This window comes from Dama dama, chromosome 33 (assembly GCF_033118175.1).
Source record: "Dama dama isolate Ldn47 chromosome 33, ASM3311817v1, whole genome shotgun sequence".
Classification (NCBI taxonomy): Eukaryota; Metazoa; Chordata; class Mammalia; order Artiodactyla; family Cervidae; genus Dama; species Dama dama.
The window spans coordinates 22,420,723-22,444,373 of NC_083713.1; the positions used below are offsets into that span (position 1 = coordinate 22,420,723).

The 23,651-nt window shown below is 40.5% G+C and overlaps 1 protein-coding gene across 1 annotated transcript in view; it reads left to right on the forward strand.

The window, feature by feature from the left end:
* The window catches only part of PDE11A (phosphodiesterase 11A), a 407,012-nt gene that overhangs the window by 296,624 nt on the left and 86,737 nt on the right, over nt 1-23,651 (forward strand). The window contains exons 11-12 of the mRNA XM_061135538.1: nt 13,056-13,202; nt 13,464-13,571. Coding sequence (XP_060991521.1) covers nt 13,056-13,202; nt 13,464-13,571 — 255 coding nt within the window. The remainder of the gene's footprint in view (nt 1-13,055; nt 13,203-13,463; nt 13,572-23,651) is intronic.

Sequence of the window (23,651 nt, forward strand, 5' to 3'; positions counted from 1 at the left end):
CCTGGGGAATCCGTCCCCCACCCTGCCTGCCTTACTTGATAGATTGTTTCTTCACTGCAGGTGATTGCTTTCTTCAGCCTCAAGAGTAGAAACTTTTTTATAATGCTTCCTGTGCTTTTATAGCAAAATCCAATATAAATATTTACTGGATCTATAAGTAAAAGAGTATAAAGTCTTATTTATCTTGCTGCATAGAGAAACCATGAAAAACATGTGGAAAGTTGAGTCTATTTTTCTCCAGGAAGACATTCAACTATATGCTGCGGCAAAGCAGAGATGCTTAGTTTCAGAGGTGACAGAGGAACTCTGTTATACTTTTGGTTCACAGGATTTCCATTGTTTCTGCATGTGCGTGAATATTGAAATATTTCTCTGACTAGTTCTTGGGAAGTGATATTGCCTGGCCAACCACATATGTTTGCAATGACAGATTGCACCCCCAACCCCAACTAACAGGCCACAATGATGGGGCTTCAGATGCAGAACAAGGGGAGAGAAAGTGGGATCAGGCCAATGGCACGAATGGAAAACCCAAGCCAAGCCATGCACTGGTCAGCAGCCCCACACGCTCCCTCCCAGTGTGGCCCCACTGTGGCTATCAGCTATGAGTTCTAATCCCAACCGTCAGGTTTTGCCCCTCCCTGGTTCTGCTCCCATGGAGGGGTGTGGAACTTTGAAACAGGGCATTGGGACCCATCATCCCAGCGCACGAGGGTAAGATCAGGTGGGACTTTTGCCAGAACCACAAACAGGGGAGGCTGAGGTTCCAGTTCCCTTTGATGCCCTGCGTTGGCCTTCTCTACCACTTCACAGGTCTCCAGGCTCCATCCGCTTGCTGTCCCCTCTGCTTTAGGCATAGCGTCATGATTCAATATCAGAGTTCACTTATTCCTGTGATTCTTATTAGTGGAAATCCTTTGATAAACCTGTAATTTCAAACTGCAGAAACAAAACCATGTGATGTTCCTTAGCCTTTAGCTGTGTTCTTAGTCGCTCAGTTGTGGCCGACTCTCTGCAACCCCGTGGTCTGCAGCCCACCAGGCTCCTCTGTCCATGGGGATCTTCCAGGCAAGAATACGGGAGTGGGTTGCTATACCTTCCTCTAGGATTACCAATTTCCAAACCCAGATCCATAATCAAGAGCTGAGGCTGTCCCGGACATCAGCTCTTGGACAGCCTCAGCTCTTTCTTACAAAGGTCTTTCACCTTCTTTCTCCTTCATTCTTTTCTATCTGGTTGTCAAGTTGTTGTCACATTTCTTAGGGAATTATTCTCATTTTCTGTCCTGCTTTATGAGCCTTTCCTTCCACCCCATTGCCTCCAAGGTATTTTCACATTAATAGGGAATAATTCTCTGATTTATGTTAATGAAACTCTAATGATGATGTTTCAGGCAGGCAGAAGAGAGCCCTCACCTGAAATTTTAGATCTTTCCTCCCAGCCTGGAATGCAAGCAGTTATCGTTTCAACCCATGTTGAAATCATATTTGTCCATAAAACTGCATTTTTTTCCTTTGCACCATTCCCACCAACAGTTGGGAATTTCTGACCATCTTTTATAAGTTTCTGTTTATGAAATTAACATCTGAGTCTGCTCACTAAATTCAAACCTTTAGAAAAACTGCAGCGTGCTGATGCTAATAGCAGAAAAGTTAAAGGTTCTGGGTGAAGTTTTTGTTTTCTAAGATGCCTAGATTGTTCTGAAGCTAATATAGAAGGGCTCTTGGTTAGAGTAGTTAGTATTTAAGCTATAGGAAGCTAACATTTGAAGTGTCTTTTTGTAAATGGAAGCAATGTTGAGTAAGTCTGTATTATTCATTACAGACTCTGTATTACTTCCTAAACGATGGCCAAGGTTATCATCTATAAATCTCTTTAGTAATATTGTTTAATTTCCTACCCTCTTTTAATACTCTTCAGGTGGACCTAGAGACTTAGATAAACTACCAGTGAGTGCAGAGCATACCCCCATCCATCTCACAATTATAGAATCCTTGCCATGTGCCCTGTAAGCTACCAGGCACTCTGGAGCATGGAAGAAGCACATCTCAGGTGAGGCTGCAGCTGAGAGGGGCAGCAAGGACTCAAGCAAAACCCACAGCTCAGCACGTTGAGGTTGAGGTGGGCAGGAAGCCATTAAGGTCTAACCGAGGGCATCAGTCAGAGAGGCAGTGTACACACGGGATGGTGGTTCTGTCAGAGCCAAGACTGAAGGCGACAATTCCCTGGGCTGGAAAGGCCATGCTGGACAAAGCACTTGCTTTAGGGTGTTCTTACCTCACAACTTTCTAACAGGTTGCCAGGTGATGTTGATGTAGTTGGTCTGGGGTCCAACTCTGAGAATCACTGGCTTGGGAAACTTTTCTATGAAAAACACGGAAGATGTATCTCCGTAGATTCAGAAATAACATAGCTATGTCTCTGTGGGTTTCCTTTGCCCCTGCTTTTTAAAAAATCTTTTGAACACTGTAAATCATCTAATATATCAGATTATCTTTGTAGTCATTATTAGGAAGCCTGCAGACTAATTTCTGGCTATCCTTACAAATGCATTGCTGCTGTGGCATGCATTTTGTCTAGTAACTTCATTTCTGAAGTTTACATTCCTATCCTTAGTTTCCCTTTGATTTGTCTTTCTGGCCAGTTTTAATTTCTCTTTTCTCTGTTATTGCCTGGATCTTTGAAATCCACATTAAACATTTTTAACAGGTTTAACAAAACAGGTTATGTCTCTTTCACTGCCACCAGCAACAACAAAACAACCCTTTGATATACTATATTGAGTAAACTTTAGTAAGAAAGCAGTAAACTTTAATAACAGAAACATTTTCTTTTCAAAGAGAAATTACTTTGGCGTGCCAGCCTCACTTAGGGACCATAGGCTAGATGAGCAGACATTTGAAATTAAAGTTTCAGATTAATTTAATTTGAAATTAAAGTTTCAACACATCATCTTCTCTTAGGGCTGGTTCTATTTACCAAATACAGTGCTTTTAAGATCACCGTAACAGACAAAATCCAAGGTGGATTAATCTTGCAATCTTACTTGTAAACAATCTTCTTTCATAAAGCAACTATGGAAAACATGGAAATACATAGTCATATACTATAGCAACTGCATGTGTTAAAGAGGAAACACTTGATACCTTTCTTTTAAAAACTTGTACTCAGTGGTATGTAAGTAATTTTTATTTACCTGTTTATTTGTAGCCACATTGCTGGGTCTTTATTGCTACGCGAGCTTTTTCTCTAGCTGTGGTGAGCGGGGGCTACTCTCTAGTTGTGATGCCCTGGCTTCTTATTGCCATGGTTTCTGTCATTGCAGAGCATAGGCCCTAGGCACCCGGGCTTCAGGAGTTGCAGCACGTGGGTCCAGCAGCTCGGGTCCCAGGCTCTAGAGCACAGGCTCAGTAGTTGAGGTGCAGGGGTTCAGTTGCTCTGAGGCATGTGGGATCTTCCCAAACCAGGGATCGAACCCGTGTCTCCTGCACTGGCCGGCAGATTCTTTACCACTTGCCCACCAGGGAAGCCCAGTACTGAATGGTTTTCTACTTTATTTTAAATGTTATATACTAGGAAAAAAGAAAATCTCTTTTGAAATGACTTGTTTCTGTTGAAATGCATTATTTAAATTTTCAGTGCTGCTAATGAGAACTGTTTCTTTGACAAATGTAAATAATGAGGGCATATTATTAGTAGAAGTCTCCAACAGCCATGGTTGAAAAGACAGTTCACATAAGGGAAAGTTTTTCTATTTCAAAAGGAGGTAGCCACCATGATGTTTCTTTTTCTTTTGCTTCTCACCATGACAAGAAAAATATGTGGGAATCATGCTTTCTCATGAAGGTTGTGTTGCTGCATGAAAGATAACAAAGGCAGTTTCTGAGATTAACAGGAAACAGTTATAGATAAGATTGTTTCACCAAAATAGCTCAAGCAGAAATAAAGGAAAGGCCCTATGGTTTTTAACTTATGGTGAAATTTCTGAAAATCACATATGAAGAGATGATAGAAGTTTCATCCTCCTATTAAGAGGAACAAAGTAAAAGGTCTGTTCAAGCCTAGAAAACCAAAGTGAATGATACAATCATTGAGTATAATTAAATTTTAGCAAGAGAAGGGAAATATTGCACCCAGAGTTTGTATTTCTTTAAACTTTGCTCTCTTTTTCAATATAGTGATATTGACTACTAATCTTCCTTGCTTTTATACACTTAAAAAAGACAAATATATAAAATGCCATTTGACTTACTTAGCCCTGTTATGGGAAGCTCTGCCATTCCAAGGAAAGCTTAGGTATTCACAGGTACCAGGACCCTAGGGACTTCCCCAGCCTCTAGGGAAGTTCTTCTCAAACACGAGTGTGTATAAGGATCACCTGGGGATTGTGTCCAGTTAAAAACCCATGTTAAACTATAGAGGAATCAGAATAAAGCTATGGACCTCCTTCCCCAAATCACACATAAACACATTCAAGCCAATCTGCCTACATGATTCAGGAACCTAATTCCTGCTCTAAGGGGTATATTTGAAAACCTCAGTATAAAGTGACAATAAATGTTATAGTGATCTATACAACCACAGAGAAGGGTACGGTCACTGTGGGATAAGAAGGGATGAGTGAATGGGAATGAACTTCTACAGAAGATGAGACTTAAATTTCAACTGGCAGAGTAAGGAGGAAGTCAAGCCCTGTGGCTGGAAGGGTAGAATAATCTGAAGCCATGGAGGTAGAGATGAGAAAAAGGAGGATAAATTCCCCAGCCTGATGGTTCCATGGAAAACTAGAAGATGATAACCCTGGATGGGCAATGCGGAGCCAGTTGCTTAAGAACCTTGGATGCCAACTAAGGAATTCACTTCATTCAAGAGGCCACATTCAGTCCTTAAAGACATTTAAAGAGGGAATGACATAATAAAAATAGTATGGGTTGAATTAAAAGGATAAAGTCTAAGTTTTTACATGTAAACATATACTATGTTTATTATTGGCTTTAGCATGAGATAGCATAGGGCCTTGTAATTCTTTTTTAAAAACTATTTCTTGGCATTTCTTGGACATTTATATTCACTCTTAGGTTCTAAATTTTACTGCTTCTGCATATAAATTTAGCCCATGAACTGCAGAGTTTGACTATACCATTGTGTGCCTGGCCCCAAGAACACAAGGAGGACTCAGATCTTCTCATCCCTGCCACCCGTGCCAACAGATGGCTGCCCAGCCTTCTCTAGTTTCTGTGTTGTGTGTAGATGAGTGAGCCTGTGTAGCCTGCGAATGTGCTGGGCCCACACCTTCTTAGTCAACTGATGGTGCACTGCCTAAGCTTCATTGCTCCCTGTCTTTGAAATTCTGTGTCTTTCCCAAGTTTCACATGCAGTAGAGAAGCCTGTGAGGCACCTAAATGCCCCGGCTTTCCCTCTTCAGAAGCTGGTGTAAGTTCAGTAAGCAGCCTCATATACTGCGCTGTGTTCAGTCGTGTCCGACTCATTGCAACCCCATGGAATGGAGCCTACTAGGCGCCTCTGTCCATGGGATTTCCCAGGCAAGAATACTGGAGTGGGTTGCTCTTCCCTTCTCCAAGGGGTCTTCCCGACCCAAGGATCAAAGGATTGAAGCCTCATCTCTTGAGTCTCCTGCTTTGGTAGGAGGATTCTTTACCACTAGCACTAGCTGGGAAGCAAGCCCTCATACTGAGATTCATAAGGACCTGTGTCCTCCTTTCTTTAGGAAGAATAAAATTAGTTACAATTTCTTCCTTCACCACCAGAGAGGGGACTAGGTACCATCCAAATTACTAGTTACTTCTGGCTATCCTTACAAATGACTAGTAACTTTTGTACTATGCGTCCCTCTAAAGCCTGAGTGCATGTGTTTTGAGCATATCTCAGCTGTGTCCCAGATGTCCAAGAGAAACCTTCCCAGAACCCCATCTGGACAGAAGGCCCCCTCATCTCCCTGCTCTCCACCCACCATCCCACCTGCTTGCTGCTTCCCTTATTTTACTCTGCTACCTTGCCCAGCCAAGCGTGGTGTCAGAGTCCCATCAGTGCTCTGCTGGTCAGTGCGAGCTAAGGTCTTTTGCCTGAAGTCTGCCTCTGCTCCTGCGGAGGACAGGTTAGTTTTTTTAGGATGGTCTTGAGAGTATTGAGCTGATTCTGTGTTCACATTAATCAAAACAAAGCTAACACCTGGAGCTTATTCCAAGAGCAGTTGTGAGTTTAGAGACCTCCCCAAGTGGATTCATCCAAGTACATTGTCCCTTCAAATGGATTCAGGTTGACCATCATAAAAAATGGATCAAGAGGCTAGTCATGCAGGAACTCCAAGCACTGTTCACGGTGCACCTACATTAGCTGCATAATGCAGGCTTAGGAAACCCTTTGGCTTGGCAGTGGTCCATTTTTACAGGCAGTATAGTAGTTAGGAGCCAGGCTCTAGAAAAGATGCCTCAGGTTCAAATCCATCTCTATCAATCACAACTGTGCAAATGTGAACAAATTGTCTATCATCTGTTCCAGTTGCCTCATCTGTAACATGGGATTAGGAATATTCCCTACCTCTAGGGTCCTTGTGAAAGTCAAATGAATTAACATACATACAGCGCTAGAAGAGTGCCTGTCATGTATGTAGTAAGTGCTATAACAGTGCTGGCAAAACAAAGAACTTTGCAGTCCCTTCTGGATCACCACAGTCCAGGGTCCTGTCTTCATTATTTCATTCATCCCAGGATCTTCTTGTCAAGAGGGATAAGTGGGTGAGTGGCTGAGACTGGCAACACAGTTCCCCTTTCAATTGCTAGGGCAGGACCACCATCCACTTTGTTGTTTCTTCCCATTTTCTGAGCATTATAAAATGTAATATTCATGTGTCAAGGGATCCAGGCTAGTATTTTAACATTTTACAGCCTCTTTGTAAAGCTACCTTTTTAGTTTTAGAGGAGGCAGTTTTATGACTCCCTTTGATAACCACTTAACTATGAAGACCCAAACAAAGAAGAGGAATGGTCAGAGGATATCAGGAACTCCCAGACAGCTAGAGTCTCACTTCTTGAACATTATTCAAATTAGCTCCAGGACTCATAATTCTGTGTTTTCATTTATTGCTGCAATAAAGTAAATGGTTCTTTTATCCAAATGTTATTTCCTGGCTATTAATTCAGTAGCTATTTTGGATTGTAGCACTCCTCTTTGATTTAGGGAAATGGTACCTTATAAATATTTAAAAGTTGAAGACTGACAGTTGGGAGAAATTGACTTTGATTTGTTTTGTTAATATCCTATGGCTAGAGTCATTACAGATTTGGAAGATGCGGTCCCATTCTCTACTTATAAGAGATGGGGTGCTTGTGGCTCTATAACAAGGAAATTTGGGGATGCTCTTCTCAAATATTTTGTGGACTAGATCTCCATGTACGCCTCCAGGGGACACACACGACTCTTTCTTCTTCATATATTTCTCCAGAAACTACTTTTGAACCCAAGAATGTAGTTGAAAACTATCAATACTTCTCAAAATAGCTGAAAAGGGTCATAGGCTTGGGACTTTCTCTGCATCTACGAGTGTCAGCAAGGGCTTACGACAGGGCCCAGGATGATCTATACACTGGTATGATTTAACCATGGATCAATCAACCTATTAGGGGGAAAAAGACAAGGTCAATAAGGATGGGTCTTGGTGAACCAGAGGTCATCCTACATTTTTCAACCTAATGTTCTTATTTCCTTTCCATTAACATTTCATAATGAAAAAATGCCTATATTCTTTAATTTTTAAGATAATTAAGTGAATTTAGTGCCTTTGAAGGATAGAGGATTTATAATGGCATCAGGGAATACACGATAAATAACCCGCGAGACAAGGGCCACCTGGAGAGCAGCAGTGCAGTCCTCATCATCATTGCTGCTTCTTAGCAATGAACTGTAAAAGGGTTATCTTCCTGGGGCAGTGCAGAACCAAACTCCTCTCCTTAGACCAGAAAGGCCTGTGTGTTCTGGGACAGGGCTTCTACCCTCTTGGGAAGTGGTTTTCCAGCTGTATTTGAATTTGAACAAATTATAACAAACACAGAACATTCTAAGTACATGGCATTCTCTGTATGCAAAGCCCTGAAATGTGTGATGGAAGTAGACCGTCATTCTGGAGCTTCTCTAGGGGAAAGAAACATGCCATCTGCCTCTGAGATAATTACAGCCTAGTGAGTGAGGTCAGGATGACACAAGTGAACATACCAGGCACAGAAGCAGAGAGAGAGGTCTTCATGGTTGCAGCCAGCCTCGTGCACATAGGTACACAGGGACTTCGTCCAAAGGCTGGCTTACCTGTGAGCTCTCCAAGCTGACCATTAAGGCACTATTTCATAAAGATCATTTCAGTGATTACTAGATAAAGATGGTACAGTGAATACACTCATTTTCTTTTGTTCAAGCCCAACTACAATAACAACAAAAGGACATTTTTAAGGGCATATATTCTCAAAGATATAGAAATTAGGCAAGGACTTAACAATGATAAACTTTTGAAAGCTAGAAAACAGATGGATAAATACTAAGTAATTCTGCAAACCCAAGAAAGACAAAATAAACTATCAGTGGGAAAAGCTGAAAGGTAAACAGATTTATACCACAGACCCCTCCCCATCAAACAGCTCAGAAACTGGCTAAGTAAGTACCTTTGGAAATAGAGATGAAGGGAAGGCTATAAACAAGAAACAGAATCTAAGAAGCAGTTTGACCTCCAGATTCTTTATCCCACCCTCCACTCTATAACGACTAAAGGCTTATCCTCTGAAGAGGGTATAACAGCAGGTCTCTGGGATGGGGTTAAACAAGTGCAGAGCTTGAAGGTGGGAATATAGGCTGAAAACAAGAGGATTGAATGAAGTTATAGACCAGTGCTGAGTTTCTTCTCCAATTCCTGTTCCTGTAATACCAGAAGATTCTTCTCTGGGGAAGCTGAGTAGCTAAAGTACAAAGACCCAAAGATACAGACATTTGATGGCTTTCCCAAGGAAAGGGGTCAGTCAGATCTCTGTCCACAGAAGCCCCCAGAAGCTCTGATAGAAGGAGCTCTCAGGGCTCTGCTTTTAAACAGGGACAGAAAACCAGAGATCACCACACAGCTGGGCAAAGTCTCTACTACCTCTAAAGCCTTGACTATGTTAAAATGATTTAAGGAAAGATAAACTGACTGAGAAACAGACTAAACTATCAACCATGAGTGGATTAAGAATGTATTTACCATTGTGCTGAATACCTAGAATGGAATATTATTCAGCTTTAAAAAAGAAGGAAATACTTTTCTATGGTACCTTGTGGATGACCCCTGAAGACATTTTGCTAAGTGAAGTAAGCCAATCACAAAACGACAAATACTGCATGATACCATATCTGAGGTATCTAAAGAAGTCAAACTCATAGAGAGAAATAAGAATGATTGTTTCCGGGGACGTGGGGGGCAGTGGCGGATTGAAAGTTGTTCATTGAGTACAGTTGCAGTCTTGCAAGATGAAAAAGTTCTAGACATCTGTTGTACAATAATGTAAATATAGTAAATAATACTGTGCACTTTTAAAAATTTTAGAGGATAAACTTATGCCATATTTTTTTAAGGGAAGCTCCAGTGGTTTGGTGGTAAAGAATCCTCCTGCCAATCCAAGAGACATGAGAGACGCAGGTTCTATCCCTGGGTCAGGAAGATCCCCTGGAGAAGGGAATGGCAACCCACTCCAGTATTCCTGCCTGGGAAATTCCATGGACAGAGGAGCCTGGCAGGCTACAGTCCATAGGGTCACAAAGAATCAGACAGGACTTGGGGATTAAACAACAACAATGTATGTTTTTTTTAACCGCAATAAAAAAGAGAGAGGCTAAAACAAACAAAAAAAAGAGAGTGACATAAACTCTGAAGGGAGAAGAAAATGTCAAGTAGAATTATTGACATCCTCAGAGTGGTAAGAGAAGATATTGCATCCATGAAACAAAATTAAGGTGCTATTAAAAAATAACAAAAAAAGAAACCCAGACAAAAAGAAAACTCTTAGAAATGAAAGCTGTAGTATTAAAATATTAAGGAGAGGTTATATTTCCTAGAAAGAGCAAAAAGAAATAGAATGAAATACAGGACAGGAGGGAAAGGAAAAAAGGAAAAAACAGCCCAAAGTTCAGATAAAGGGAATTCCAGAAAACTAACAGATGGGGAAAAATCATTAAAGAGTGCATTTTCCATTTTTTTTTAGAATTGCAGTTCATGGTTTTCCAGATTAAAAGACACACAAAGTACCTAGGGTCATAAATGAAAATAAGCTCACACCTCGGCACCTTTTCATGACATTTCAGAACTCCGCAAAAAGAAGATCCCACAGAAACAAAGAGGGAGAAGGAATCATTTCCAAAGGCAATGGGTTCACAATAGCTTCTGACTTCTCCAAAGTAGATCTAAAACTAAAAGAGAATGCCCTCAACATTCTATTGGCATGACTTCCAACCTAGAAACTGATATATAGACAAACCTTCAATCAAATGTGACAATAATATAAAAACATACCAGACATGCAAGCTCTCATAAATTTACCTAGCACATGCATCTTTTCTTGGGAAGCTATTGTAAGATGTGTCTCACCAAAATAAGAAGAGAGCCAGGAAAGAGAAAGATGTGGGATATAGAAATAAAAGAGAGATGAAGGCACCCCCATAATTATGGTGAAGAAACGTCTAGGATGAAAGCTATATATGAGGCAGAGAAGACTGCAAGTCCCGATTATAGTTCAGAAAGTTCCAGCGGAGATTTCTTCATAAAACTGTTGGAATACCCAAAGCATCTGAACATTTTCAGATGAGATTTAGATAATTAGTGGAGAGTTTAGAGGTTGAATTAGTGATCAGGGTGGAGAAAACTAAGTTCACATTAAAGAAGACAGTTCTTAACTGTGAGGATACAAAATTCCATCAAGGAAAAGTAACCATAGTAAATTGCATGACTTAGCTGTGAATTTCTTTTACAGAGTCATTACACTATAAATCCTGAATATTTCTCTAAACAAAGTTACTATATTATTTATACTGAGGAGTGAAAAGGGATGGTATATGAGGTAGCAAAAGTTGATAGATACAGAATAAGACAGCTTCATCTTCAACAGGGAGGAAGCTAATAGATAATGCTTAAAACAGAAAATCATTTAAAAATAAAATCACAAGTACCTTCCTTAGTCAAATACAAAAAAAAAAAAAATGTATCTAGATGATTTGAAAGTGGTTTCCTCAAAGTAAGGGAAAGTTTTGGCACTCAAAGAATTCTGCTAGTGTGTGTCACTAACCTTGCAGATCTAACTCACTCTTAAAACTATGTGCATGTATAACTTTGATTTTAAATTATTTCTAAAGCAAAAAAAGAAAAAGAAAAAAAAACCACAACCAGATAATAAAGTGCTTAACATGAGTCCAGGAACTCCAAACAAGGACACCTCCACACAAAGACCGTTTCCATCACCACCGTGTTGGAATTTCACAAACCTTACCTTTTTCATTCCAAGGAGTTAGATTCTACAAATATGTTACTATAGTAAAGTGATTCACTGAAAGATAAGCCGACTGATTTTTTTGAGCTACTACTTTTAAACTGTATTTGTGTATTCATTTTTGGCTATACTGGGTCTTCCTTGCTGTGCGCAGGCTTTCCCCTGTCATGGGCAGGCTTCTCATTGCAGTGGCTTATCTTGTTGCAAAGCATGGGCTCTAGGGTGTATATGCTTCAGCAGTTCTGGTTCCCAGACTCTAGAGCACAGGTTCGATAGTTGCTGCTCAGGGACTTAGTTGCTCTACGGCATGTGGGATCCTCCTGGATCAGGGATCCAGCCTGTGTCTCCTGCATTGGCAGGCAGACTCTCCACCACTAAGCCACCAGAGAAGCCCCCAAGCTGATTAATTTTTAATAAAATTAAGCAGCAGAATAGCAGGCAGATAGTCTGTATGTACTTGTTCATTGTTCTTCCACGTTGTGGTGAATAACCAGTGCTTGGATTTTAGCCTAGAGATGTGTGTTTCTGTGGAGGAGAATGGGGCTGGGAAGGAAGGGTTGATTCAGTGGTTTCTGGGATGCTTATAGGGAGGAGAACTGGATTTTATTGCTCAGTCTAAGTGGTCCCAGAGCATAAATTACTCCTTGGATAATTTACACCCAGTGAATAGACTAGGACTCTGAATACAGAATGGTCCCTGATAATCCGAAAACAGAGAAATGATTCCCTTACCAAGCATGGCCCAAAGAATGTGGTAAACCCAGTGAAACTAGAAAAAAGAAAAATATTCCCAAAGAATTTTTCTTGCCTTTGAATTTGAGTAGGGCAACAGATTGACAACTGCCTAACATGAGTGTTTTGAAAACACTGAATCTGTACGACCAGTATTATAACGATGTTGTGATGCTTTTATAGAATGACACTAAACTATATTGCAAATTTATTCCTTCAATGAAACATATGCCCTCATTAACCCTCCAAACATCTCTATCCTATGAAGAAACACATTTTGCACTAGAGACGTGTTGTCTAATCCCTTCCATCTTTCTGAATATACAGAATGCGTGTGTAACAAAGAGCAACTGCACAGCGACAGGATATAAGGCTGCAAGAAAGACGGCAGAGTGTGTATTCCCCTGTCCTTCTCCCAAATAGCAGCAATTAAAATTCACAGCTGCTGGCTGCCTGGATGTTTTTTGCATTCGGTGCTCTGTAATATGCATCTGAATATACTGTCTGACTGCAGTTTCAGTAAACTAGACAGCTTTGTATTCTAAATTCAGCAGACTAGATCCAGTGTGTATATTTTTTCTCCAGATTAGCTTCCCTCTCCCTTCTCCCCTCCCCTCCTCTTCGTTTGCTTAGGCCATGAGCAGTTCAGAGACAAAAGACATTTCTAGCTCAGAATTTAGCTGTATCAGAGTGTAAGTGCAGGTCAGGTCTGATTTATGTGGCATGTCTGATAAGCAGGAGAGGAGAGCAGGATGAAGGGCTTGGAAAAGCTGGTGAACTTGGCTTGACTTATATCTGGTGCTTTTGTAGGCAGCCAACATCCCCCTGGTGTCAGAACTTGCCATCGATGACATACACTTTGATGACTTTTCTCTCGACGTTGACGCCATGATCACAGCTGCTCTTCGGATGTTCATGGAGCTGGGGATGGTACAGAAATTCAAGATTGACTATGAGGTAAGATGTTCGGTCATGGGGATCCCAGGAGTGCACCCAAGAACAACGTGGTAGCCACTTTGGGCCTTGGGTTTCCCAAATATAAATCAGGGGTGATCATACTTTCCCTGCATACCTGGTGGGATTACTGTGGGAATCGTGTGAGATGTTTGTGGAAGGACCTCAATGTTGAGGGTTCCTCAGACATAAGGTATCATTTTGATCATGGCCCACTGGAGACACATGCAGCTGCCTGATGTAAACTTTCCCTTCCCATTTCAGACACTGTGTAGGTGGCTTCTGACAGTGAGGAAGAATTACCGAATGGTTCTGTACCACAACTGGAGACACGCCTTCAACGTGTGCCAGCTGATGTTCGCCATGTTGACTGTAAGTGTGTTTGCTGACAGTGGAAGATCACCTGTCACTTGTGAGGACCTACTGGCTTCCCCTTCACATTCCCATTTCTCTGACAAACTGCCCAGTGATTAACTTCACGTTGGAACTTACCTACCCTGGTGTTGGGAGTGTATATTTCACAACGACCTCTGCGCTTTAAGCTGTAAAATCACTGACACCTTGGAGCAGGTATAGTCTTTGAATGATTGCTTGAGTCTCTTTTTAATGTTTTATCTTGGGAAACTTGTTTTTTATGAACAAAAGAAATGCTTGGGTTTTCAAAGCCACCTTTTTTGCAGAGGATATGGGGATGAATGACTAAACAAAGAGATCTGCTGGATAAGACCTCATAGGCTGGTAGAAAGCCAAAGAAGGGATGTGTGAACATTACCCACAGGGACATGGGAATCCTGAGAGATGCTTATCTGGAGAAGGTCCAGGGAGGCCCTGGGAAGGAAGTAGTAGGAGGGTATGTTCTCAGGGTTTAGGGCACACCAGGCTTCAAAGCTCTGCTCCAGGCACTGTAACCTAGTAAACGTGGCCAGTCTGTTTTATAGAAACAGCTGGGGCAGCTGGCCGGAGGTAAGCCTTGGAATTTAATCTAACAGCAAATGTTTGTGGCAAAAACTAAAATAGAATCCTCTCTTCATCTCCATTTTCTGGCAAGAAATAAGGCTCATTTGGTCTTATTTCTACTCACACTGTCAAGCTATTATCAATTAAAATGGTTTCTGGCTTAAATATATTTATTGGTTTCTTTAGCCTCAAGGTGATATGTACATACATGTGTGTCCATATGTGTGTATGTAAGCATACCTGCCACACAGAAAAAGAGAAGATGAGTTTAAGAGTCTCTTAACGTAAATCTAAACACCTTACATCTTTGCACCCAGATTAAAATTTAAATCCGAAAGAGGGAACGCCCAATGACAAACATTTTCCTTTGGTCCATGTGAAGGAAGATTTCTGCTCCTTCCTCATGAAGTGCTCTGTGCTCTTCTCTGCCTACTAAAATTTTGCTCATTCTTTAAAATACATTGATCTAATGCTGATTTTCCCATGAAGTCTTTCCTTTTCAATAATCATCAATAATTTCAATAATCATCAGTAATCGTCAATAATTACTTATTTCCCTGCACTGTGTCTTGTACACACATCTTTCTTCCTGCTGTGTATCTGAAGTTCAAGATCTCTCATTCTCCTGCAAAGTAAGTAGCTTGAGGCTAAAGAGGTCATTTCTTGTTCTTGCAATAACCTTCATTTACTTGCTCAGCTATCTGTTGAGCATGTCACCAGCACCCTCTACTAAATCCTGTATTTGGTAAGCTTTCAACAAATTTGCGTTGGATTGATTTGAACTGAAATACACATGTGGCATAAGAAGATAGGACCAAAATGTCTTCACTTTTACACTCAAGGACTTGTTTTTTTGCGGGGGGGAGAAGGGTGTCCACAACTGCTGAAGGAGCAAGAAAAATAACCTGGAAAAACTGGACATCTCACTGTAACATACACCATGAAAGCAGGCAGCCAGTCAAATGAGGAAGGAAGAAGCTTTGAGTAATGGCCCTTAAATGTTTAAGAACCAATGTTTCATGAAAAAAAAAGCCTCTCATTTTACTTTTCCAAATCAGATCTCATAGACAAGTAATAATTTTTTGTGTCCAGAGTTCATGTATATGGCTCACAGAGGATATCCAATAAAGAAATTATTAACCTACTATTTTGGAAAACCTGTGGATTTATGGTGAATCACCAAGATAAGGAAGCAGGAACCTTGTTCAATGAAGGACTGAATTGTGTGAAGTGTTAGTCGCTTGTTTTGTCCAACTCTTTGCATCCCCATGGATTGTAGTCCAACAGGCTCTTCTGTCCATGGAGTGGGTAGCCATTCCCTTCTCCAAGTAGGAAACTTGTTCAGCGAGGGATTAAAGATGTCCTAAACAGAAACAGATTATACAATAAGCCTTAAAATAGTCCATCCTAAAGGAAATCAGTCCTGAATATTCATTGGAAGGACTGATGCTGAAGCTGAAACTCCAGTACTTTGGCCACCCGATGCAAAGAACCTACTCATTGGAAATGATCCTGATGCTGGGAAAGATTGAAGGCAGGAGGAGAAGGGGACAACAGAGGATGAGAAGGTTGGATGGCATCACCAACTCTATGGACATGAGTTTGAGTAAGTTCCAGGAATTGGTGATGGACAGGGAAGCCCAGCATGCTGCAGTCCATGGGGTCGCAAAGAGTCAGACATGACTGAGTGACTGAACTGAACTGAACTAAAAGAATTGGGATAGAGGAAACTGGTGAGAACTGCATGGTCAAGGGGACATTTAGGAGAAAAGGGAATTCATGCCCAGTTTTCTTTAGTAAATTTTTCCACCATATGGACAATCTTGATCCTTTTCAAGAAACTGAAGAAAGCAGAGCTCTCAGAATGTTACCACCATGGAGATACTCATTCTGCCTAAATATTTCAAGGGTAGAGTTGTTTTTGCAAGTCTGCTCAGCAACCTTCAAGAGTAGCACTGTTTGAGAAAGTCTGGATTTTGTTTTTGTATTAATACTAGCTCAAAAAGAGAAGAATTTACTCTTAAAATTCTCTTGGCCAGGGGCAGAAGGGGCTAGAGGTTGAAAAATAAAAGCATGACTTTGGAAAGAATACCTTGGTGAACGTTATTTTTTTCTCCTTTGCCCTGCATAGAATAGCCACATTTGGAAAAGATATTATTTTCTGTTCTTTAAATGTTTCCGAACTAAGGGTTACAGTAAGTTGAAAATGTCAACTTTGTCGGTAACATAAGCATTCTCCTCTCCCACTTGACCACAGTCAGACTGGTTAATCAGAATGTTTTCACTAAGAAAGTAAATATTGAGATAACAGAGATTACTTGATTAGGGGCAAAAAAAGTGAGCGTAATTCGCTCATCAATTCTAACTTCTGGAATACGACCTTAGTAGGCAAAGGGGGCAAAATGATAACCTACTTATTTCCATGAGTGGCCCCTAAGGCTTCAGGCCTCAGGTACTCCTGAAGACTGTTAGATCTTTCACTGTTTTGCTCTCATCAGTGATTTTATTTCCATTCTAGTTATCTTATATTCCACTTCCACGTGTTGAATTAGAACTAAAATTCTCTATTAATATGGAAGAAAAGTTATAATTAACCCCTGGATTCATTCAGCCGAGTTACAAAGGCGAGAGAGCAGGGCGCATGTGTGCCGAATTTTCCTCTAGATGGCGCTCCAAGGCCAAGTTTCCCAGCCAGTTGCCTGGAAAGAAAGGGGGTGGATGGTTGTTGATCTTGCCAACATTCCCTGAAAACGCTTCTTTTCTTCTAAGACAAGGAATACTGAGGCAGGCACCCCACACTCTTTTCTTAAAAGAAACATCAGCAAGGCCAGTGTGTCTGAAAAGAACCCTCTGATGAGGACAGACCTGTATTAGGGCTGTCTCCTTGCCTGCAGAGCTATTAGTGCAGACAGTACTGCAGTCTCCCGTGTCTTTCTGTGGGTGTGTATTTTTCCAAGCCCATTGTCTCTAGGAATGGGAAGATGCATATTTGTGTGCCACTGATGAGCTAACCATGACACGAAGTACAACAGGGCAAGCAAATTACATGTAAGAATCAGCTTCCTAACCTTTAACTCTACAATCATTTCAAGCCCAGAAAATAGCTTGATTCAGAATTGTGTTTTGCAGAAGTATTCAAGCTCATGTCTAGGTAACAAAAAGGTCTTGTCCCTTTAGAAATTGAAAAGAAAAAGAACAAACTGCATTGTCGAATAGGCAATTTGATGTATAATGGTGGAAATTTAGTTCACTGGGAACCCTGTTAATGACTTATTAATTTATTACAAGCCTCTGGTGTAGAAGTCCAAATATTAAAATGAAAGTGTCAGTCTTATTCTTTGCTTCTAAAGAGAAATTAAGGTAGTTAAACATTACCAAATATTTTTAATTCCTCCGATAAATGCAGTATGGAGTGCCAGTTACTATTTGCAGTTAAAACAGGGAATAAAAACCTGCAGATAGATCAAGAATAATTATACAAATTCTCTTTATTTATAGAAGCTTGTAGAATAAATATTCCATCAAGCACATACATAATGAAAGATAATAAGCTCATTTCTTATATGTACAGTGTAGACCAGATAAAGGAGCCGACCACGCTTTTGTTTGTATTCTGTAAAATAAAAAGGCATGTGGTGATGCCAAGGTTGCAGAGACATTTTAAGGTTTTATAAATGATGTATGAGCTCTGACAGATTTTCCAGGGGGAAAAAAAAAGGTTTCCTTAAGAGTCAGTATTCTTTACTATCCCATAAATGTACTCATTAGCACTTTGGGCCATGCCCTGTATCCTGTAGGGCTCAATAAAGATTCATTGAATGAGTGGATTTAGTTTAGGGTAATATTATTCAGGGAACTATGCTGCTCAGTGTCCAGTTTTTTCAAAAAACTATAAAATGATGAACAACTATCATTGCTAGAAATCTTGTTCTTTCTTCATATCACACTAAGGTTCAGCTAGGGTTCATATAGAATATTATGATCTTGCAGAATTCACTGGATATGAAAAGAGACGAGCACATGATCACATTAAAATTGATGGCGGTGCTGGTGGCTTGGTGCTGGTGGGGAAATGCAGTTAAACACTAATAATAACCAAGTATCGCGGCAAACACACTGACACCTTCTGACGTTTACGGTGGCTTCTTAAATCTTAAATGTGGAGGTAGTGCGTTTAAGTCCGTATTTGGATTGTCAACAAGGTTATTTTCAGAGATAAGCCGAGTCGTTTTATTGATAATTCAAACTAGAGAGCAGAAGGGACGTTTAGGAAGAAAAATCCATCCTGTTCACTAGCTTGAGGATAATGTGCTGTCCTCTGCCATTTTCAAGGAAGTCCTTGATTTTTGAGGTAGACAGTTTCTTTTGCAGGGAGATCTTAGAAACACAATTAGAATTCCTTTCCCCCTTAACCCAAAGAAGGACAGAACCAGTTGAATTTTCAAATAAAATATTTTTGCTCTATAACCAGACTCCTAATCTCAACAGAAATCTAATTTCTTTGTAGATTGTAATGTTGTAAGGTACAAAGAGATCTATGGTTTTTTTCTGTAACCAACAACAAAGTAACACACAATAATTGCATTTGTAATCATCAAACATCATTTTTACATTCTATTTCCTTATCAATATAAGTAATAACTAGTTATATTTACTTGAAAATAAATGGCAACATTATCCTAATGATACAATAAAATCTGCACATTAGAAAAACCAATTCTTTGTCATGTAGGTATACCTTGATTTCTGGTGTACCTTCAAAGAAAGCACCTTTTTAATTGAGGAAAGGAGTGATTCTTTTATGGTTTTGCAGAATACCAGCACTGGGTGCTGTAAATTAACTAGGGAGCTAATCAATTTGAATACTGTGTCTAAATTACATTTAAGACTCCTGGCTTTTAATCATTTAAGAAGGTTTCTATTTTTATTCTCTCTGGCCACCTCTCAGAGCTCCAGTGAGGCACTCCATGCTTCTAACTGACACTCCCTTTATCCACATTTATTTTACAAAAGGAAAAAGGCAAAGCAGCACATAATTAAGAAACTGGTGTGCTAATAATCAAACATACAATTGGGCAGAAGGATAATCCAATCCACTTCCTCACACAGGAGAGTAACCTCCATAACTCACTTTAAGCGCTGCCATTCATGAGTTATGGGTCATTCCCTTTCTAGTGAAAATAAATTCTCCCGCACCATCAGCCAGAGCTGAGTATTTTTCTTAGGACATGTAAATTGTAGAAGTGTATGAACATAATCATGCTGGCATTTGGGGGGGAGTGCAAGCTCTTGCCTGTGGACACAGGCTTGTAAGGAAATGTGTATGGTTTCAGGGCTGCGGTTGCCTGGTTACAATATAGGATTTTTTATTAAAGTGAATTTATTCCTGAGATTTTTATGGTGTTGGTAAACTGCTTAATCTGTCGCTCTGTATTTTATGACTCCAGCCAAATCCTGCAGGTCAGGGAGACCCAGCAGCAGGGCCATGGTCATTTATCACAGCCTCTATTTCCCACAGCCAATGACTCAGTAGTGGCAGTTTCTTGAGGCTGAATGAAACTTGGCACCTACGGGTGTCAAGCTGGGGACTTTATAAAGTTTTAATTTTTTTCACTAGTCTCGTGTTCAAGTTTAGCTCAGTGATGACTAGTGAAAATTTGGGTAAGTTTTGAAGAGGTCTCATGTTCTCGAAATTCATCAATCTGGCTTCTTTGTGGCAGGTGAAGAGGACTGTCTCTCTGCACAATTGAAGTTTACCAGGTCATCTGCTTCATTTTCTGTGCTCACACACCGCATGTTCTATTCAATTCACTTGTAGTTTATCATAAAATATAAACTATATTTCTCAACACCAAAAAGCAGGCTGTCTTTATCCTCAAAAATAATAAAGCATATTCTCAGTATTGAAAGCAAAAAACGTTAAACATCTAATATGTTTTTCCTTTTGTCTTTTTTTGAATTACAGTATGCTTGCTATATACATACATGTAGCTTTGCTTTTGTATTACCTAAATTGAAGTAAAAATTCAACTTTTAAAGGCTTAGTAGATATTTACTCTTTTTGTACCATTTGTATTTGTTTTCATACATTTTATCGAAATATGAGAGCAGAGATACATTGACCGATTTTTATTTGACCACATCATGACTTCCTGAGAATGAAATGAAGAGTATTGACAGATGCCAGAGGTTTGCTTTGAAATAGTCTAGCAAACAAAAAAAACAGAACATGTGAAGGGATAAATGAATCAAGGCAGCAGAACGTGGCTTCCTGGTAAAGTTAGGTAACAAGTACTTGGGTATTCAATACAGTATTCTATTTTTCATATGTTTTTAACTTTACAAAATAGGTAATTTTTTAAAAATTAGGATAACAAGTAGGTTAAAATTAAGTCAAGGAGGTAGTTAAAACTAAAATTATTAAAGTCAATTCATTTTTAAAATTCATGCAACAAACATTTACTCAAACGTATATGCTTGTATGTTTTGAGAGGCTTCCCTGATAGCTCAGTTGGTAAAGAATCTGCCTGCAATGCAGGAGACCCCAGTTTGATTCTTGGTTCGGGAAGATCCCTGGAGAAGGAAAAGGCTCCCCACTCCAGTATTCCGGCCTGGAGAATTCCAGGGACTGTATAGTCCATGGGGTGCCTGGCCATTCTGAGTCTTACATGAGTAAGCATTTGTGATATTATTTGAGATTCAGAGAGAAGTTGTGTCCAAAACATGACTTAGATATTTCAGTTTGATAATAAGTGCCTTCAAGAAGCTTCTGGTTGTAAAAGTATTTAAGTGTAGACTGTAAGGTCTTCCCAACTCTGAACTTGATAAGCAAAGGATCACTACAGACTTAAATCAGTGTTTAATTAAGGCCAAATCAATATTTGACTACATTCATCTTGAAAACGAAGAGAAGCAAATTTGATCAAAACTGTCCCACACCTTGTACACCTGAAACTAACACAACATTGTAAATAAACTGTATCCAATAAAAAACAAACAAAGAACCCAAGCTATCCTACTCCCATGGAAACTAGACAAACTACACCTGGTTTGTATTGTATCACGTGCTTTGGTAAAGGAGCCATGTAAACATGGTGTTGGTTGGTGGTCCCCTAATAGCTGGCAAGGTTCTGGTTTCTGGACCTCAGAATAGGACTGAAGTGCCATTTCTTCAGCCTGGCAGATCCAAATATTGGCAGACAAACATTACTGTAAACACCAGTGTAGATCTAGATTTAGATGCAATCTAGATCTAAATCTAGATGCAATAGTTTATCTAGCAGGGTTTCTTTTTTAATAATTTTATGTATTTACTTTTTGGCTGTGTGGGTCTGCATCGCTGTGTGGGCTCTTCTCTAGCTGCGGCGATCAGGGCCTACTCTCTAGTTGTGGTACATGGGCTTCTCATTGCAGTGGCTTTTCTTGTAGAGCAGAAAGTGGGTTCTAGGGCACACAGGCTTCAGTAGTTGCAGCTCCTAGGCTCCAGAGTACAGGCTCAATAATTGTGGTGCATGGGCTTAGTTGTTTAGCAGCATGTGGGACATTCCAGGGATTGAACCCAAGTCTCCTGGATTGGTAGGTGAATTCTTTACCACTGAGCCACCAGGGAATCTCTCAAGTAAGGGTTTTTTCCCCACAATGGAAGATTGCGTTGTGAATACCTGTTATTCTCCCTCTGAGCTTTCATCACTCATTGTCTTTTGTTGGCAAAGAGAGGATCTTTTTTAAAAAGAAGATAGGATATGGCATCAAGTATAAATTTATTCATAAGCACTTTTGATAAGCAAGTGAAATCTATTTCCGTCTGAAAGCTTGAGGAAGTCCTCTGCTTAAAACCATTGCTTTGGAGCAAATTGAATAGGTTGGTATCCATCAACCTGCCCCCAGGATTGCATGTTAATATGTGTGTGCTCAGTCATGTCCGACTCTTTGCAACCACATGGACAGTAGCCTACCAGACTCCTCTGTCCATGGAATTCTCCAGGCAGGAATACTGGAGTGGGTTGCCATTTCTTCATCTAGGGGATCTTCACAACACAGGGATCAAACCCACATCTCTTGTATTGGCAGGCAGGTTAAGCTGTTACACTGAAAGGTGGCCATTCCATCTTGAAGCGAAAAATAGAGTCCCCAAAAAAAGCATGCTGGCTTGGCTGCAAATACCTGTGAAGCCCAAACATGTGCCTTAGCAATTATTTTATTATTCTGATCCACTCAACTGGGATGTGAGCTGAATTGGGAGGGTGATTGAGGCACCATTCTCATAGAACCTTCTGTCCTTGGTTAGGAGATCTAAGTTTCACGGACAGACACCGCATGTGACGGATGGCCTAGCACAGCTGGACCAGCCATCAGCATTGCAGTCTGGGGTGTTCTTTGGAAGACCTGAGCACTCTGTATGTGGAATTTACAATGAAACCCTCAATGAAACGAGCACTCTTTGGCTACAGAAAATTTGATTTTAATTATGTACCAAACAAAGGCCCCAGACAGGGCCCCTGCAACACTGCATACCAGAAATGAAGAAATATAAGAAATTAAATGCTGCCTTTCAGCCTCAAGTTCACATCAGTCTTAGGGTATGAAGTCATGTTTAGATCAGTTGAGACATGATGACACAATTAGGGATTCAGCATGCAGAGTCTTCTAGAGGAGGCACTTCCTTGAGAAACCATGTTCTTCAAAATGCCTCAGAATGGTCTGAGCGGCCCTCTTTGCTCTTCTTGTTCAGAAGAAAGAAAGATGAAGAGGAGACGAAAGATTCTACAGAAGCCCATCACATTCTCTCTCAGCCTCAGCCAGTCCCCTGATGGCTCCATGGCAGTGCCTGTCGCCAGCATCCATAGAGGAGCAGTTGAGCTGAGGACCTTCTGGGACTATTAGGAATTTCCAGCACATCACTGGATTCCCTCCCTCTTAGTCCGTCACCTGCCAGATCTCAGAATCAATAGGATGAACTTGGGAAATTTCTCATCATTCACTACCTCTCACAGCTGACTTCTGGCATCACCTTCTCAGATTCCCGCACTGCGGCTGCATAGGTGACAAGGGTCATGCAGACGACGGCGCACCATCTCCAGCAACAAAGCAGGAGTGGCTAGCCACTTTCTCCATTGCTTTCTTCCACAGATTGCCACCGGTATTGTGATATTAATAGTTTCTCACTAGAAAAGGGGCATTGTTCTGGTGGGCACATGGCATGACCAGACTATACACACGACAAGGGCCAGACATGCCTGTCTTCTTCAAGGCTCTGTTCTAGCCTGCAAAGGAGTACATGTTGAATCAACATTGCTCAATGAATGAATGAACGGACACTTTTTAGGATGTCACTATTTTATTCCAAGCTAGGACAGGTTGATAAGACATGGGCTTATTTCTAAAACAGAAAAGGACTTAAACATACAAATTCTGGAGTGGGTAGCCTATCCCTTCCCCAGTGGATCTTCCCGACCCAGGAATAGAACTGGGGTCTCCTGCATTGCAGACAGATTC